At 38.7% G+C, this 17,941-nt stretch overlaps 1 protein-coding gene across 3 annotated transcripts in view; it reads left to right on the top strand.

Annotated features, from left to right (window-relative positions):
* The window catches only part of LOC117577591 (glutamate receptor-interacting protein 1), a 31,412-nt gene extending 13,962 nt beyond the window's left edge, over positions 1-17,450 (top strand). Inside the window, exons 2-10 of one of the 3 annotated variants that reach the window (XM_034262438.2) lie at positions 5,827-5,946; positions 10,152-10,367; positions 10,450-10,640; positions 10,777-11,084; positions 12,240-12,403; positions 14,024-15,179; positions 16,043-16,245; positions 16,306-16,793; positions 16,856-17,450. In XM_034262438.2, coding sequence (XP_034118329.2) covers positions 5,827-5,946; positions 10,152-10,367; positions 10,450-10,640; positions 10,777-11,084; positions 12,240-12,403; positions 14,024-15,179; positions 16,043-16,245; positions 16,306-16,793; positions 16,856-16,957 — 2,948 coding nt within the window. In that variant the 3' untranslated portion in view covers positions 16,958-17,450. Of the gene's footprint in view, positions 1-5,826; positions 5,947-10,151; positions 10,368-10,446; positions 10,641-10,776; positions 11,085-12,239; positions 12,404-14,023; positions 15,180-16,042; positions 16,246-16,305; positions 16,794-16,855 lie in introns of all 3 variants that reach the window. The other 2 variants (XM_034262437.2, XM_052002720.1) reach the window with 2 other exon arrangements.
* The last annotated feature ends 491 nt before the right edge of the window (positions 17,451-17,941 follow it).

Below are 17,941 nucleotides of genomic sequence, written 5' to 3'. Positions count from 1 at the left end.
GTAGCTTTTATAATATGATCGAGTGAAGAGTTAAAATCATCTAACAATCTTGAATACATAGTTTGTTAATAGTTGTCAGCGTTTTAATCGCGTTCGCTATCGTTGTGATTAGGAAATGTCGAATTTATAATATGATCGAGTGAAGAGGAGAAAGTTCTTTGACAAATATAGAACAGAGTTTGATAAAGGTTTTTAGAATATCAAGTTCTCTATCGCTACACTTTATGTGTATTATAATTCAGCCCCTTTAAATTGTAAAATTGCAAATTGTTTTTATAGATCGTTCTCTAAAGTCATCTTCGATAATCTTTCAATTGAAAAAATATCTTTTCTTGAAGCAGTTTTAGTAAGCTATGGTTGCAATTTATTTCCCTTAAATTACGTGTCTTAAAGTGTTGCTTTGACACAGTTATATCAAACATTTTATTATTTAGAATTGGAATTGGATAACTGACACAAAGAAAAGAAATAACGACTTATTTAATTTGTATTAATGTTGTATAAGACAAATTTCATAATACCAACTCTTATATTAACTGAGTTATAGACAGACAGGTTGTCAGAGTTGTTTTCTAGAGAGATGAGACAGCCTTGATATATAAGATTGCCAAAAAAGATTTGCTGTATTTTTATTGAATTTTCAATTGTCCATAAAATTCATTATAATAATGCGAAATATCGGAAATACCGCAAGACTTTTTTGACAATCTTATATATGATAGAGCTATCTAGCAGATTCTAGAAAATTTAATGAAAATAACATACTTAAGTTCAACCAAACATAAATATGAAAGACATGATTTTAAAGAGTTTGATTTCTAAGACACAGATAATAAAATATTAGGAATATTTCTTTATGCAATTTTAGGAGAACATATATAATATATATTACTTTGTGTTATTCCTTAATATATTGTACTTTAATTTGTTGCCTACTGAAAAGAACAGGGCGTGTCTTTCTTCAATTCTCCACTGCATCAAGGCCGCATAAAGCAGCTGAAGAAGAAGCTCAAGAAATAATTAACAAGGCAAATTCCAGCTGAGAAACGCTGAGAATGAAGTTGTCTAGTTAAAAGACGCTTATTTCAGATCATTAACACAAGAATGTGTGCAGCACAAAGAAAGGGAGATAGAGAGAGAGAGAGAGAGAGAGACAGAACGTTGGGGGATTTTGAATGATGTCTATTTTCAAAGTAAATGTGGCAAAGCGCTTTTGTGGCATAACTGGCTGCAAATGTGCCGCAAATGGTGGCCCACAATGAGACGACAAAGAGAACATCTAAAAGCGAGCGACCTCCCGCGAATCCGCAGTCACTTTGTTAGTTTGTCAGTCTGCCAGTCCGTCAGTTCATCAGTCAGTCATTCACTCAGCCTTTGAGTTGAAGTTGGATCGGCCTTCAAGTGCTGCCAATCAATTTGCCAGTCGCAAGTGTCGGACTATTTGAATCGGGCTGTTTAATTGCCAGGATTAGATAGATGCCAGGAAGTGGCAGCTAGCTCCACTCTCCACCCTCACCTCCCCCTCCCCGTTCTCCTCAACCAACTCTTGTTGCGGCTGAGCGCAATTTCCGTCAGTTTGCCTTGCCACAACTTGCAACTTGCAACTGTCGCCGATAAATTTGAGTGCGTCTGCGGCAACCGTGCAACACACATAAAATGAACGGCCAAGCGGCAAAGTCGAAACCCCAAAAATAGTTTGCCTTTTAATGGAGTTTTCTCCGCCCCTCTTTCACCTCTTTCCCCCCCTTTCCACCGCTCTTTCCAGTCTTTGCGAAACGGAACTGCAAATGGCATTGCGAATTTCGCCTGCCAATTTGCAATTTCCTAATGAAGTCAACAAGAACTTGGTTTCGTCAAGCGCAACACAACTTACGCAAATTATGAAAGGCAATCGAGCAGATTTTCTTTTTTTTATTTCGTCTACCAAAAATAGTTCGCCTTATAGAGGAAGTTGTAACTTATTTAGATTATTTCTTGCATAAATTTGAATTACGATTGCAATAATACTAGATAACTTAAGGTAATCGAGTTTTTATTTTATGTAATCGTAATTGAGGAACTCAATTAACAATTAATAATGCAAAACGTCTGTTGAGATGATGCTGAAAAAAAAAACTGAAACAAAAACAAAAACTTATAGTTTATTTCTGAAACTAATCGCACACATGATTTCCGCTCGACGTGTCCAATGAATTATGTCCGAGAAGCAAACAAAATAAAAATGAGAACTTGTGGGAAATGAAAATCGAAATGAAAAGCCATACGCACACACACATACTTATATAAATAGCGAAAGAAAATAAAGAGACAGACGATGTAGACGGACAGGGAGAAGTCGCTCCAAAAGTCAGCGCAGAATTGTAAATATAGAAAAATAACAAGTCGAAAAACAGCAGACGAGTCTATGCAACTGTAAGATACCCGGTAGATATAATACAATTATGAATAAAAGAAATGTTATTCAAGTTGCGGTTGTCTTAAACAATTGAAATCCAAATTTCATAGAACAAACTTTTATAGTTACTGAGATATAGAAACCCAGGAAGATAAATAAAAGTTAGTTGCATTTGTTTTGTAGTTGTATATTAATACAGCAAATTTCATAATTCTATCTCTTATAGTCACTAATCTATAGATGAATACAAAAACAATAGTCCTATAAATGGTATGAGTAAATTTCATGATCCCAACTCTTATATATTGACTGAGATATAGGCAGATAGGAAGCAAAGTAAACAATAATAAATGTTATTTACATTATTTTGGTACTGTGCAAGTCAAATTTTATAATCCAAGCTTAATAATTACTGAGTTATGCAGATGAGATGGAACAAAATTTTAGAATTGTTCAAATATCATAAAAAAGTAAGAAAAATAAAAGTTAGCTATATATTTTTGGTGTTATATACTTCTCAACCAAATTTCATAATTTCATATTCTTATATTAAGAGAGATAAATACAAGGAGGCAGAGAAATAAAAGTTATTGAAATTGTATTAAGGTTGTACAATTTCGTAATCCTGTCTCTTGTAGTCACTGAGTTATAGATGGATAGTAAACCAATAGTCAATATTATATCCAAATTTCATAATCCTATCTCTTATAAACACTAAGTTATATATGGATAGCAAGTCAATAGTCAATGTTATATTCAAATTTCATAATCCCAACTCGTATATTCACAGAGAGAAAGAAAAGTAAATGTTGTTTACATTATTATAAACCAAATTTCTTTGTCTAAACTCTCATATAAAGATATAAGTCATTTAAATTATTGTACACTTCTCAACCAAATTTCATAATAAACTGAGTTATAGGTAGACAGTTTGCCAGAGTTATGTGCTGGAGAGATTAGGCAGCCTTGCAACCAATTTTTGTGCCGGGTATAAAATTGTTAAATGTAAAATGTAAAAAAGACTTCAAAGCGAATGTGCTCGTCAAGTGGCAAAATGTCAGAAACAGCACAGTTCTCTACGCATACATATGAGTATGTATGTATATTGCTTAGTAGTTTCTATATGGTGGATATAGCGTAATACTATTGCGATTATTGCTGGCCAAAAGTGGTAGTAAAAAACGGTTTTCCCCGCTTGTTTGGCCTGCGCTGAGAAACTGATGCTTAAAAGTGGATTCAATGAAAATAAATTAGATATAAGTACATATAGAAAATCGGAGCACGCCGCGAAATGTGGCGCAAATGTCCAAAGCGAATGTATCTGCGAGATACACACACACAGAGGCAGTTGTATCTAGGCAAATGTATCTGCAAGATGTGTGCGTAGTTGTTGTTGTTGCTGTTGTTGTTGTTGTGCTACGCAAATGAAGCGAAACGTAAAAATTTCGACGTTACGTTTTTTAAACTTCTCCGCCCTTGCCTTGCCTTGGCTTTGCTTTTGCCTTTTGCCTTTTGCTTTTCATTCGTTCGTTCTTTCTGTTCTTTCTGTTTTTTGTTGTGTGTGTGTTTTTGTTGTGGCTGTGCTTTTGTTGTAGTTAGTGTTGTTGCTGCTGGCGGTTTTGCCTAATTATTGTTTTTGTTTTTCATACTCGGGCAGGCATTAAGAAAAACTTTATGCGCCATTGAAGCGTTCGAAAATAAAAGTCGTGTCCGCAGCGGCCGCCGCGTCGTTTTACGTCAAAGTTTCGCTGTCTCTGTCTCTGCTAGTGTGTGTGTGTGTGTGTGTATTGAGGTGTGCTTCTCTGTGTTTTGCTCTCAATGCGTCTTCGAGGGCAGCAGCGGATAGCGGACAGCGGGCAATGCCGCAATTGTAGCACATCGCGCATACGCCGCGTGGCCCGTTTCCTTCTTCTTGTGGCTGTCGCAAATGTTGCCAGCAGAGCAGTGTTGCCACATCGCCACAGCGGGCGATCGCTGCTCTAGGGTTGCCACACTGCACCACACACATTTAGATGAATGGACCGACTGTGATAATTACTGATCCCACTGATGCGATTTATGTTATAATTTTAGATATTTTTATCATCAGCCACAGACACAGGAAGTGGCTACAACTAAAGCTAAAGCTATGACTAAAGTTATCGCTGTGCCTGTTGTTGTCTCTATATAGCATGAATGATTAGTTCGATATATGCAGGGCATTTTAGTTTTTCAACTATGAAACACAATTAAAAATAAAGATTTTATATTTGTTAATTTATTCATTCATAATTCGCATTGAAACAATGGGAAAGCAAATATGTTTGCAGCATTTGTTTACCACAAATATAATAATATTTCACAATAATGTTATTAACTTTAACAAACACTACAGAAGCACATAAAACACTTAGGAATGAAACATGCAATAAATAAACAAATGAAAAAGCCTGTTTTACTTTTTTGCAATAGTTTGTTTATAATATAGAAGTATGAATATTGAGAATTTTTTAGTATTGAGTATTTCCCTATCATATTTCTAAATAAATGGAAGAAGTAGAAACAAAACAAGAATCGCAATACAATTAGAGTATTATTATATTATATTATTATTATTATTATACCACAAAAATGTATGTATTGTTAAATTTCGTATAGGGTACAATGAAATTCCGGCATTCCTTTGTCAATATGCTTCATAACATTTTTCTTAAGTGATCTAACTGCTGGCCCCTATATATTTAATTTAATTCGGCTGCAGTTCGCTATAATTTCGCATTTTCTTTGTTTCTGCCAAAGTATGGACTGAAAGAATGCTTTCCGAGTCGCAAAATAAAAAATGCCCACACAAAAGAAAGTCATAAAGACAAATTGAATTATTTATTTATTTCGCTTTTCGAAGGAATTTTAATTGAAGCATTCGCCTGATTGAAGGTCGAGCATTGATCACGACTAAAAGAAGAACTCGAAGAAATCCCAAGAATAGCAAAAAATCAGTCGAGTTGAACTCTTTGTTGCTCCAATTAAACGCCCAGGTGGGCGTGTCCAAAGAGGCGTAAGGGAAGGGAAGGGAAGGGAGTTGTACTCCTGCCGGAATTGCGCATTTCTTTGATCTTTTGGCACGATTTTTATGTTGAAGGGTGGGGGATAAATTCAACGGTGTTGATGAATAAATTAAGAATTGCAATGGTCGGTTGGTCCACAACATCATCATACGTTCGCATCTTCATTTCTTTCTTTCCTTTGACAGCTGTTGGCGAAATGTTGACAGCACTCGAGGAGGAGGTGGAGAAGGAGGTGGGGGTGGGGGAGCAGGTGTGGTCAATGACCGCCTTTGTCTGCAAAGGCAAAAATCACCTTTGATGTTCACGTTTTATGCCTTGATTACATTCATTCATCCCCTCACACACCGACTCACGTTTCCCACTCTGTTCATTTCTCATTTTTCGCAGTTGACCGCGCAATGAGCCCCGCACAATCCGAAGACTCCGGCCTGGCACCGGAAAGGGGCACAACCTATGCAACGATCACGCTGCCACGCAATGCCCTCCATTTGGCCATCAATTTCGCAGGTAAGCAATAATCCATCCACAAAAGTATGGAAACATGAATTGAGAAATTGCTGGAAATTGGGCAACGTTTCAAGTGGCAGCCTAATGGCCCACAGAAGAAGTCGAAAAATCCCATTCCCAACAATAACAACAACAACAACAACAACAAAACAAAAAGATGAATAAGTATATATAGTTATTCTTGTAACATGATTATGAAGGCACCCCGTTGATGTGTTGGCTGGAAAATGTTCTCCCATTGACAGTTGGGAAATGCTTTTTGCTAGATGGAAAACAGCAACCCGCATCTCTTTTTAGATAGTTGAATCTTTAACTGATCTCTGACAGCTGTCAGTTGGCCTAATCATTGGGAGATTGAGAGATTATCAAATATGTTTTGAGTTGAGCATAATTATGTTTAATCAATCTGCAATTTGTTACCAATTTAAGGGTGAGACAGCTGAGGGAATTTTTTCGAAAGAGTTTTGCCAGCAATAAAATTATAATTTGACATCATTTATGCTGATTGTTGAACAATTATTAGAAATTTATAATGTGTAATATGATATTTTAAAGTGGTGAAAATTAATTGAAGTCGATTATCTTAGTTATAGTTAGTTGAGTTGTATATTTTAGTTAAATATATAGCTGAAATATAAATTATCATATTACGGATCGTAGTAGCTTTGGCTGACAATCTGGTATATTGTGCATTCCATGGTATATTTTCAATGTGGTACCATATCAATATACCAAAAGTAGCATTTGGTACATTTTTAGTATTTTTGCGGTATATTTGGAATGTAGTACTAAAGCAATATAACAAATTTAGCTTTTGATATAGTTTTAGTATTTTTGCGGTATATTTAAATGCAGTACTCCATATGTATAATATACCAACTACAGCTTTTAGTATAGTTTTTGCATTTTTAATGTATATTTGAATGTAGTATATATAAATATAATAAATATATAATTCGGTATATTTTTAGTATTTTTGCGGTTTATTAATTTTGTATATTTTAAATTAAATACCGCACTGTTTTGGTTTTATTCACAATAGATAGCGTGTACCTCACATTCGACTGTAGTTTTCTTACTTCTTTATACCTGAAACGTTAAAATATCATATTTCATATTATTGATTTCTAAAAATTGATAGTTCTTCGTTCTTTATGTTTTAATTGCAATAAGTTTACTTATTATTTAACTTATTTCGCTTCCAAATTATCATTAACAGTCTAGTTGCCATAATTAACAATCATTTCAAGGCTCATTGGACATTCGTTCCTTTAATTAATGTGCATTAATTAATACTTGCTATAAAAAGAGTCATCAAAGAAGTCAAGCAACTCATGAATATTTTGTCAGAAACCGTAGCAATTACTTTCACAAAGAAACTCATAATCTGTAATAAGTAACATGAGGAGGCGAGATATAATTTGCTTCTTCATTTTTTGGCTGGTTTTTTAAGAATTGTGATTGTGTCATAAGTAATTTATATACTTCATGCAAATGGGGCTGGGCCCCGTTTTCAATTTGCGGCTTCTAGTTTAGATTTCTTTGCTTTGGTTTTTTTTTTTTTCTTGTTTTGGTTTTTGGGGGTTGCGACTTCACATTGTGGTCTGGCGAGGTCTGGAAAGGTCTTTCGCTCTTGATCTCTCCAGCCAAAGTGGGCCGAAAGCGATTTGAATGCGGAACGCGTCCATGTCGATAACATGACGATGACTCTCGCTAGCTGGCTGGCTGCTTGGCTGGTTGGCTGGCAAATGCTGTCGTCGCCGCTGCCAAAATAAATCATCATTTCAAAGCAGGCAGACACCTCCTCTCTCTGCCCCTCTGCCTTTGGGTTGGGGTCGCGAGTCTGTCGACTGCCAGACATTATAATACATATTTCGTCTGCATTCGAAACAATTTTTATATTTCGTTTCCCTGACTAATCTCGACATATTGCGAGAGCAACAAGAACGAGCACACAAACACATTGGACACGGTGCAGCAGACAGAGATAGCAACAGCGTGTGGGGGAGTGAGAGAGCGAGGCAGAGGATAAGCCTGGAGCTAGCTCAGAGTCGAACTAAAGTCGAAGCGCAGGAATCCAATCCAATCGCAGTCGCAGTCGCAGTTGTTGTCCAGTTGCCGTCTCTGACGTAAGCGTCTGCGACAATGACGTCTTCGCCGCGTCAAGGGAGTGGGAGGAGGAGGAGGGGATGGGGCGTGATTTTGGGCTGGCAAATTGCCCAATGGATGCGCCATCCACTCGCGTTGTTTGTAGCTTGTAGTCTGTCATAATACTAGGCAACAACAGTCCACGACTCGACACTCGACAGTCCGACAGTCGAGAGTCGCTTTTTAAGCATATACTTATTTACGAGTTGTCATTGTTATTGTTGTGGCTTTCGGCTTTTGGCTTTTGGTTTTTGGTTTTGGCCAAAAGACGACGCGTCTGCGATTGTGTCGCTTGATGAGCCGCTGACAGATATGGAAATGCAGACCAAGGCAACAGGGCAACAACTCGCTGGCCAAAAGCCATTGTCGAAGAATACTTGCGATCACACAGATCACAGACAAAATTCGAATAGTTCCCATTTCCCATGGAAAACACTTTCAACGGGTGCTTAACTCCATCGAGAAACGTCGTTTAATGTTCTGCCGCATTTTATGTTGCACAATAGGCAGATAATGTGCAAAGTTCTCGAAATAGTTGTTAGTCAACTAAATATTTTATGTGGGTGCATTTGCTATATAGCGTCTGCTGTCTGGGGAAATCCACTAAATAATTGCAAGGAATTTGTAAGTGCAACTAACAATGTTTGTTGAGAATGGAATGTGATAAATGGATTTTTACATTTATATTGCAACTAAGTGTAGTTTAAAGAGGAAGTTTGAGTAGAAGCTTTCAACTGATCACAATTCCTTGATTCCTTGGTTTAGTCTTTTAGAATGCATGAATAACAGTAAATATGAGCCAGCTCCTTAAAATAATCTTTAAACTCTAAGTTAATAGATTAAAAACGAAGATTAACTTACTGCATGAAACAATTTATAGGCTTGTTATATACAGTATGAATATGTATATAGTATATTGATATATTGTAATTTGATATATATGTAGTATATTGATATATGGTATATTTATATTATGTGTTGTAATTTACAATTTATAACATACAATAACATGTACTATCCAATTCTTATACCAAGTACCGATAGGTTTGAAGGGTATTATAACTTTTTGTCTTAGTTGCTCTGGCTGATAATCTATTATATTTTGAAATATTCATAATATACCTATTTTACTATATTAATACACCAAATATATCACTTGGTTCCATTTTAGTTTTTTTTGCGGAATTTTAATTTGGCATATTTTATAATAATTACCGCACTGTTTTGCTTTAATTAGAAATGCATAACGAGTATTTCACAATCGAGCACACTCAACTGAATTTGTTTGATATTCCGTATGCTTCGAATTTAAATTTAAGCTACAGGTGAAAGTAAATATCATAGTTGATTAATTATGTAAATATGCTAGCTAATATAGAGAAATTACTTTCATTTAGAGTACGAAAATAAATATTTTAGATAATATAAAGAAAATACTTTTATTTAGAGTAAGAAAATAACTTGAAAATTGCTAAGACTCCAAGGTTCTAGAAAACAACTTTGAAGAGTGTTTTAAGGGCTGCGTAAAATACTAAGTTATATAATAGCTGAAGCAGTGATTTAGGCAGAACTGTTTTCTATAGCTTGTAGTTAGAATGAAAGTCACAACAATGAAACAACAGCTATAGCTGCCTATTATCTAATTATGTATCTATTTTATATTACTATATATCGAGAGTTGGCTTTCACATAGAGTAAATAAAATAACTTGAAAATTGCTTAAACTCAGAGGTTCAAGGAAACAACTTTGAACAACTTTGAAAGGCGTTTAAATGATTGTGTAAAATACTAAGTTATATAATAGCTGAATCATTGATTAAGACAAAACTGTTTTTGTATACATAAGTAGTACTAAAGCATCGTCGACAGCATTGCTGTTAAGAACCTGTCGAGCTTGGCGCATTGATAAATTGAACTTGCGCAAGATTGATGGAACTCATCTCGCATTTGTTTGTTGTGTGCTGTTGTGTGCGCCAGTTGATTGACTACGATTGATCTGACATTGACTTTGCACACTTTTGTAATGTTGTAATCTTTCTCTCTTTCTCTCCAAACAGAGCGCAATGATCTATCGTATCCACCTGTTATCGGGGCACTTAATCCAGTGGGCCATGCGGCTGATTTTCTGGCGCCAGGCGATCGATTGCATCAGATCGATGGCATCTCGACAATTGGGCTGAGCAATCAGAAGATCATGAACATGCTTTGCGCTGGAGTCGGAGCTGACAACTCGCCGGCGATTGTGGAGATTGAATACTCGCTGCCCGAATGCAGTAAGTTTCAAATGATTTATCTGCAGTTCTATCTCCTGTACTTTCTAATGCATTCTCTACGTTGTTGTTGCTGTTGCAGCAGTTTCCCAAAATAGTCTGTATGTTACCTCGAAACTGGCACAGATCACCGTGGAGCGGGAGAGCGGTTGCCTGGGTCTAACGCTGCGGGGCGGTGCCGATTATCCGCTGATCGTCACACACGTTCGACTGCACGGCCCTGTCTATAAGACGGGTCGCATCAAGCCTGGCGATCGTCTGCTGCGCGTCGATAATGTAAGTGTGTATCTTTGTATCTTTGGCGTCTTCATTGATGAGCTCCACCTGCTGACAGCCGCTTCCGCTGCTCCATTTCCTTCCGCCTGCGACAACAACTACGACATAATTCTTTCTCTCTCTCTCCGGTTCTTAGATCTCGCTCATTGGCAAAACACTGGCCGAGGCACAGCAGATCATTAAATGCGGCCACGTTTCCGGCTACACCAATCTCACCATCGAATACGATGTCTCCGTCGTCCAGAGCGTTGAGTTCTCCATGGGGCCGCTGCTCATCGAAATCGAGCGACCCATGAACGACAAATTGGGATTGGTGCTCTGCAACTACAGCAGCTCGACGGCCAGCAGCACCGCTGGCACCACCTCCAGCACCGACAAGATTGACGAGGTCACCCAATCGGGCATCTACATAGCCAGCATACTACCCGCCAGTATTGCCGATCGGTGAGTTATATCCTATACATGTATGGGTAGAAAATAGCGGGGTCAACAGCACATTCATTTACTGGGGTCAATCAATTTCGATAGTCACGATGAACGATTTCAATGATAATCAATTATTGTTATAAAGAGATTTGTATGGCTCACAATTCGTGAATTCATTTACAAATATTTCATTTTATAATAATAATCAATATTTCTCATTCACTTCAAAGTAAACACAGTCTATACTAATAAGCAATATTACTCATTGAAACTTTCAAACAATTTGCATAGCATTAAATCCTTTTTCGAAGTAATATAAAATTTAAAAGTATACAGCACTTATTTAGCTGTTAAAAACAATCTCGATTTATATTATTTATTGTTATATTTGAATTGAGCAGCTTTTAGAGTTTTATAGTTACACAGAAAATTTGAAAATGATTTACCAAAATTATACATAAAAAGGTGTATTTATATACAGTGGGGAGCAAAAGTAATTCCACAATCAACATTTAGAACTAAATATGATGTTTCTTATTAGATTGTCCGCTAGATGAATCCATTTAAGTTTTTTAATCTTGGAAAGTATCTGGATTTTAGAACGTTTGATCTTGATTTAAGACTTTATCTTCTTGGCTTTATTTTGAGCTGTTTCCATTCTTGAAACCAGATTAAAATCTTGAATTTCAAGGTTGAGCAATCTTGTTTTTTGCAGAATTTTGATCTTGATTTAAAAACCAACTTTCTTGGTACAAGTTAGCCAATGTATAATCTCGACTCAAGATTTTCTTCTCAATTTTAGCATTTTTTTTCTTCTCTGTATAAAATAACAAGAAACCGTCTTGAATTACATTATAAAACTTAAACGCATACATAAAAGATGAATAATTATTTCAGTGCTGACTTTTTGTTATGAAAACATAAATCATTTTGTTAGTTGATTAATTGGAAACATTGAAATGGTAATAGTAAAGTAAAAGCTGCAAATCAGGCAACATTTAGTTGAGTTAAAAAACTGTCTTCAATTGCAATACAAAACTTAAACGTATTGTATAAACTGGTCAATAGCATTATTAAGTATTATCATCACATGATCGTGGCACATAAAATAGGTGAAAAAAAGACAAAAAAAGCAAAAACTAACATGCTCGTGTTTTGTATTCTGTTTGGCAGCTGCGGCGCCTTATCAGTTGGCGATCAGGTGCTCTCCATCGATGACACAATGATCGAGCACACGGCCTACAGTCCCGATGAGGTGATGACCATATTGGACACGAGCACAGGACGGGGCTACACACAGATGCAGATAATGCCAGCTCATGCGCTCGCCCGACGCGGTAAGTTAACTTTGCTACTCTCTGCTTCTGCTGCTTGCTACACAACTGTGCCTCACCTCTGCTTGCGTGCCACACAACTGTGCCACTAACTAACTAGCTATCAACGGCTTCGGCGTCGGCGGCTAAAGAGTAATGTCTCTGCAGTCAGTTTGGCTATCGCGGCGAATGAATCGCGGCTGCTTCTCAAACGCCAAAAGGCTTCCAAGGCGATGCTCCAAAAATGGCGCCATGAAGGTCGACGATGGTGTTGTCTCTCTGTCTCTCTCTCTCTCTCTGTCGATTGTGTCTGTCGTTATGTCTCTCTGTCTGTCTTTCGATCGGTCGGTCGACGTGGGCGTCTGCTTAATGAATCGAGTCCACAGCTAAAACAATACGCTCCCAATTAGCGACGGTTGCCTCAATAGTTTCCCCTTCTTGACAAACTACTATGAATGAATGTTTGAATGCTGCTTTTATTCTTGTTTGTCTAATTTAGATGTCTAAACATTTTTTGTTAAGTATTAAATAGAAATTGCAAAAGTATTATTATTAGTAGCAAGAAAATGTAAAATTAAAATGTATTAGTTTTTAAAAATAATTAACTTAGTAGCAAGAATAATTCTTTTTGACACCAACTTTTTATTATTAATTGAGATTCACTACTTCATAAAAAAATTGAATAGGAGTAATATTTTTAATTATTTGTCATTTATTCGTCAATGTTAGAAGATTGTATACAATTTTTAATTTTATTCAAGCTGACATATTCTAAAAATGCGAAAAACGTATCTTTTCTTTTAACAATATTAAGTTTTCATCAAAATTTAGCGTCTACTTTGTAAATTACTTCTATAGTAATTTACAATTTTGTCACATTTCATATTATTACAAACACTGAAGTATGTAAAATATGGAATATTGCACACTATACAAGAAGTTTCATATATTTTCCATAGTTTTTTTTGCAACTCTTTATCAGATTAAAGGAATATTTATTGAATTGGTCTAGTGCACAAATCACTAAACTTTCTATAGCTAAATTCCTGTTTTTCCTTTAGTAACAGTTTTATATAAATGTGTTGAGCAACCCTCGCTGCAGCATGAGCCAAGAATGCCAATCAATTTGTGTTTGAGTGCTGTGGAAATGGACGAATAATTCGTTTGCTTTGCTTCACTTTGCTTTTGCGTTAGCGTTGATCTCGAGGGAGGGCAACGAAGACAGAGGGCGACTAGAACTTGGGCTGTAAATTGTAGTGCTCGATCGACAGGAGAATAAACAGAGACGGAGTAGGCAAAAGAGCCCTCCTCCACACAGAGAACATATATTCTAAGGAAGCTAAGCTGCTGGATTAGCTGCAGTCAAAGTGGCCGCTCTGCCGTCATGTGAACCATTTCTCACACATGGCCATCAGCTGTAGCTGTAGCTGGAGTTGGAGTTGGAAGACAAAGCGGCAGAGATCGAAGATCGAGTGTTAAAAGCTTTGGCCAAGTTTGGGCAGGAAGAGGCACAATAAATATAGTGTGTGTGGGGATCTAAGCGACAGCTGGTCGCAGAGGGGCGTCCAAAAATAGTCCCTCTCTATGTCTGCATTTAATGGGCATCTTTTAATGCTTTCGTGGTTCTTCTTGTTGTTGCTGCAGGTCACACGGCACTGGGCAGCCCCAAGTATAGCTTCAGCACGCTGGAGTCACGCAAGTCGACGGGCCGCCAGCGACAGCGTTTCGTGCGCAAGAGCTCGCTGCCCCTGGAGGGGGGAGCCGTACCCAACGGAGGAGGCGGAGGAGTTGCCAGCAATGGGCACTCAAGCAGCTTGGGCTTGTGTCGTGCCGAGAGCTTCCCCGTGCTTCTCGATTGCAGCCAAGGTGCCGGCATTGTGTTGGGCAACACGAGCAGCTGCGGTCGCGCCGTCAGCATTGCCCAGATCCTGCCCGATTCGGTGGCGGATCGCAGTGGCTGCATCCAGCCGGGCGATCGCATTGTGGCCATCAACAAGATGTACAGCCTGGAGGCGGTGGCCATGCGGCAGCTGCTCGAGGGACACCGCAGCAGCAACAATGGCGCCACAGCTGCTGCCAATTGGTTGGAACTCGAGGTGGAATTCGATATGCCCGATGCCGTGGTCCCTTCCAGCGGTGTGTTCAATGTGAAGCTGCTGCGCACCGGGAAATGTGGCCTTGGGCTGAGTGTGAGCGGATCAAATCATGCGGGTCTGGTCATTTCGGATGTGAAGATCGGCAGTCCGGCGCATCGTTGTGGCTCGCTGCGACCTGGCGACATTTTGCTGGCTGTCGATCAGCATCCTGTGCAGCATTTCAATGTGGATGCGCTGCTCAAGGAGTTGCCCACACCGCCCACGGCCAGCGCTGACTTTACCACGCTGACCATCAAGCGTGTGGTGCTTCCAGACTTTCTGCCCAGTCCCAGTCCCATCTACAGCAATTGCACCACAGTTGTGCCCGTTGCTGGGGACAGCGAGCTCTACAGCAGCGCCTATGTGGCCAAGTACAACGATTGCATCTCGCTCAAATCGAATACGCCGCAGCCGGATTACTTTCGTGCCGCCAGCCTCGATGACACCGGCAGCCTGCAGTCGGTGCAGCTGCGACATCCCAGCGCTGCTCCCACGGCCATCTGGCCAGGAGGCGGCAACAGCTGCGCCAGCAGCAGCAACAGTCGCAGCTTTGCGGCGCCACCGAACACACAGAGCCTGACCACCGAGCTGCCCGAGGAGGATGACGAGCAGGACGAGCACGATGCGCATCACTACGGCGGCTACGAGCTCAATCGCTATGCCAGGTGAGTGAAGATAGTGTAAGAAATAGAATAGGGTATAAAATAGGTAAGCAATATTATTACTTATTACTCCGTGAACTGCTTTAAAAGCAAAGTCTGTCTCTTTGTCTGCCTGTCAGTCCGTTTACAAAAGCAACCCGATCTCTGCAACTATAAAGTGTAGAGACCAAAATTTGCTGGGAATGTTGTTTAGGGTCTTAAGCAGATGACAAACTATTTAAAAACTTATTAATTTTCAATTTCACATAGAGATCGAAAGTAAAAGCGAACATTAATTGAAATTGAACTATTTATTTATTTATTTTTCAAAATGTTGGCTAATATTGCTTAAGGGATAAAAGTTGTCTTGTAGCTCCGTTAAGTTTTCGCTTTTAAGTGATCCAGTATTTACAACTTTTTGGTCATCGCTTTGTCTATCGAAACGTTTCATTTCTAGTAATTACTTTGTAGTAGGGAAAAAGCATCATTTCAACAGTTTTGATCACTCAAAAGTATGTATATTTGCTTTATTTGTAATCATAAGATAGTATTCTTTCTGTTTTGTAATAAGAAAGTTGTTTCATTTTAGTTGTTTTGAGTTGTCAACATTTAATGAGTTTAGCATAAGAATAAGTATATACTTCAGGACAAGAATAGAAACGTGTCCTCCAACTGGATGCTATAGTAAACCTCAATTCGACTGAAATTCTTGAATTAATATAAGAAACTGAGTTGATAACGGTGGCTCAGAACAAGTTGGGACACAGCAATAGACTTTCCCCACCTAAAAATAAAATATTATTTTATAGTTGAACAGGTTTCTTACATAAGAATTTATAATATTTTATACAAGCCTAACGTTATCATTGATCTATTCTTTCCATCAGCGTTGACTGCACCGCATTGCCACCGCCGATGGAGAACAAAGTATATGGCTCGGCGGCCAGCTCGAGCAGTAAGAGCAGCGGCAGCAGTCTGCATCAGATCATCTTCACGGTGCGGCTGGAGCCAAAGGGTGGACTGCTGGGCATCACGTTGGCCGGCAGCGAGGACATCACGAAGCCTATTACCATCAGTGGCTTGGTAGAAGGTAAGTAAAGTTACTTTCACACGTTAAGAGCTGCTTTCTAATCTTGTACATTTACTTCAGGTGGCATTGGACACAAGAACGGACAGATACATGTGGGCGATCAGCTGCTGGCCATCGATGAGCACTCGGTGCAGGGCATGCCACTGTCGCATGCCACCAGCTTGCTGCACAATCTCGGCGATCTAGTCGATCTGAAGATACTGCGCAGCCATGACATCAGCAACACATCGGCCAGCGGCGTTGGCTTGCCACAGGCTCAGGCGATCTATGCCAAGGTGCAGCGACGTCCGCGCAGTCCGTCCGCCAACACGGAGGCCAGCAATAGCAACAACAACAACGGCAGCAGCAATAACAATGCGAGTGCAAATAAGGATCAACAGCAGCAGCGCATCTTTCATGTCACACTTTACAAGGATAAAGTCTACGATGACTATGGATTCTCGGTGTCCGATGGACTCTACGAGCGTGGCGTGTTCATCAATCGCATTCGAAGCGGAGGCCCCGCGGACATGTGCGGCCAGCTGAAGCCCTTTGATCGCATCATGCAGGTGGGTTGCGCTTTGAGTAAATCTGACTTTGAATCGACTAATGAGAAGTTTCCTTTCAACAGGTTAATGAGATGAAGACGCAGGACTTTGATTGCTGCCTGACGGTGCCGCTGATTGCAGCTGCCGGGGATAAGATCGAGATGATCATGCAGCGCACGGAGTGAGAGCGACTAGAACAAACCAATTCTAATTCTCCATCATTCTCCATCTGCAGCCGGAGTAAACCAAAAGAACAATTCTTCATGCTATTCTATTCTTTTTTTTTGAGAGAGATAATCTTTAACTAGTTGTATCTTAAGTCTTAGTGCTAAGTGCCATTTTGTATCTAACTTATGTCACATTTAGACGGTTAGTCACAAGTAATCTATAATCTGTAATCTGTAAACTCTAAATTGTAATCCATAATACGCAAATCCCGTTGAAACTTCCCCAACGAATAATATGAGCGACAATAAGATAAATGCCACCCAAGTGCCTGGAACATCCCGAACGAACACCTTGCCTTGCTTTTACCATAACCAAGAATCGCCATCTTGCATCTTTGAATAGCTCCTATACGGAAATTATTAACTATATATACACACATACATATATTATTTTGTTTTATTTTTATTTTTGACATTGACAAGGAGTAAACAATAAATAAAATCAACCTAAAAACAACTACTGGCAAGATTACTTCGCTTCAACAATATTTGTTTGATGGGGATTTGAAATACCAACCGAATTTAAATCAACAGCAGGCAAAAATACAGCAAATAACTAAGAACTATAAGATATTAAAAAAAAATAAATTTTTTAAATTTGCTTTTCTATAAGTTGCTCTAAAGTTTCAAATTTAAAATTGGCGCGCTGAAGCCACTGCAAATTATTACTTTTTTGTAGCATACTTTGAGGTGCATCAATGTACATCGATATTGCAATAGATGGCGCTACAAATTATGAAACTGATTTGCTGAATATTTGCTTGCTACTGGTTTATGTTTGCCTGGTATTTCACCTGGTTAGTTGGAACTTTTCACAGCTTTCGCTGCCACATTCAGTGATCAACACCATCAGTAATTGTTGCTGTAATTATTGATTTTGTTGTAATAGTGTTTGTTGTAATAGTTGTTGTTGTTGTCGCTGACTACCTGAAGCCGCCGCAT

This window comes from Drosophila albomicans, chromosome X (assembly GCF_009650485.2).
Source record: "Drosophila albomicans strain 15112-1751.03 chromosome X, ASM965048v2, whole genome shotgun sequence".
Classification (NCBI taxonomy): domain Eukaryota; kingdom Metazoa; phylum Arthropoda; class Insecta; order Diptera; family Drosophilidae; genus Drosophila; species Drosophila albomicans.
This window is presented reverse-complemented; position numbering and strand designations above follow the sequence as displayed.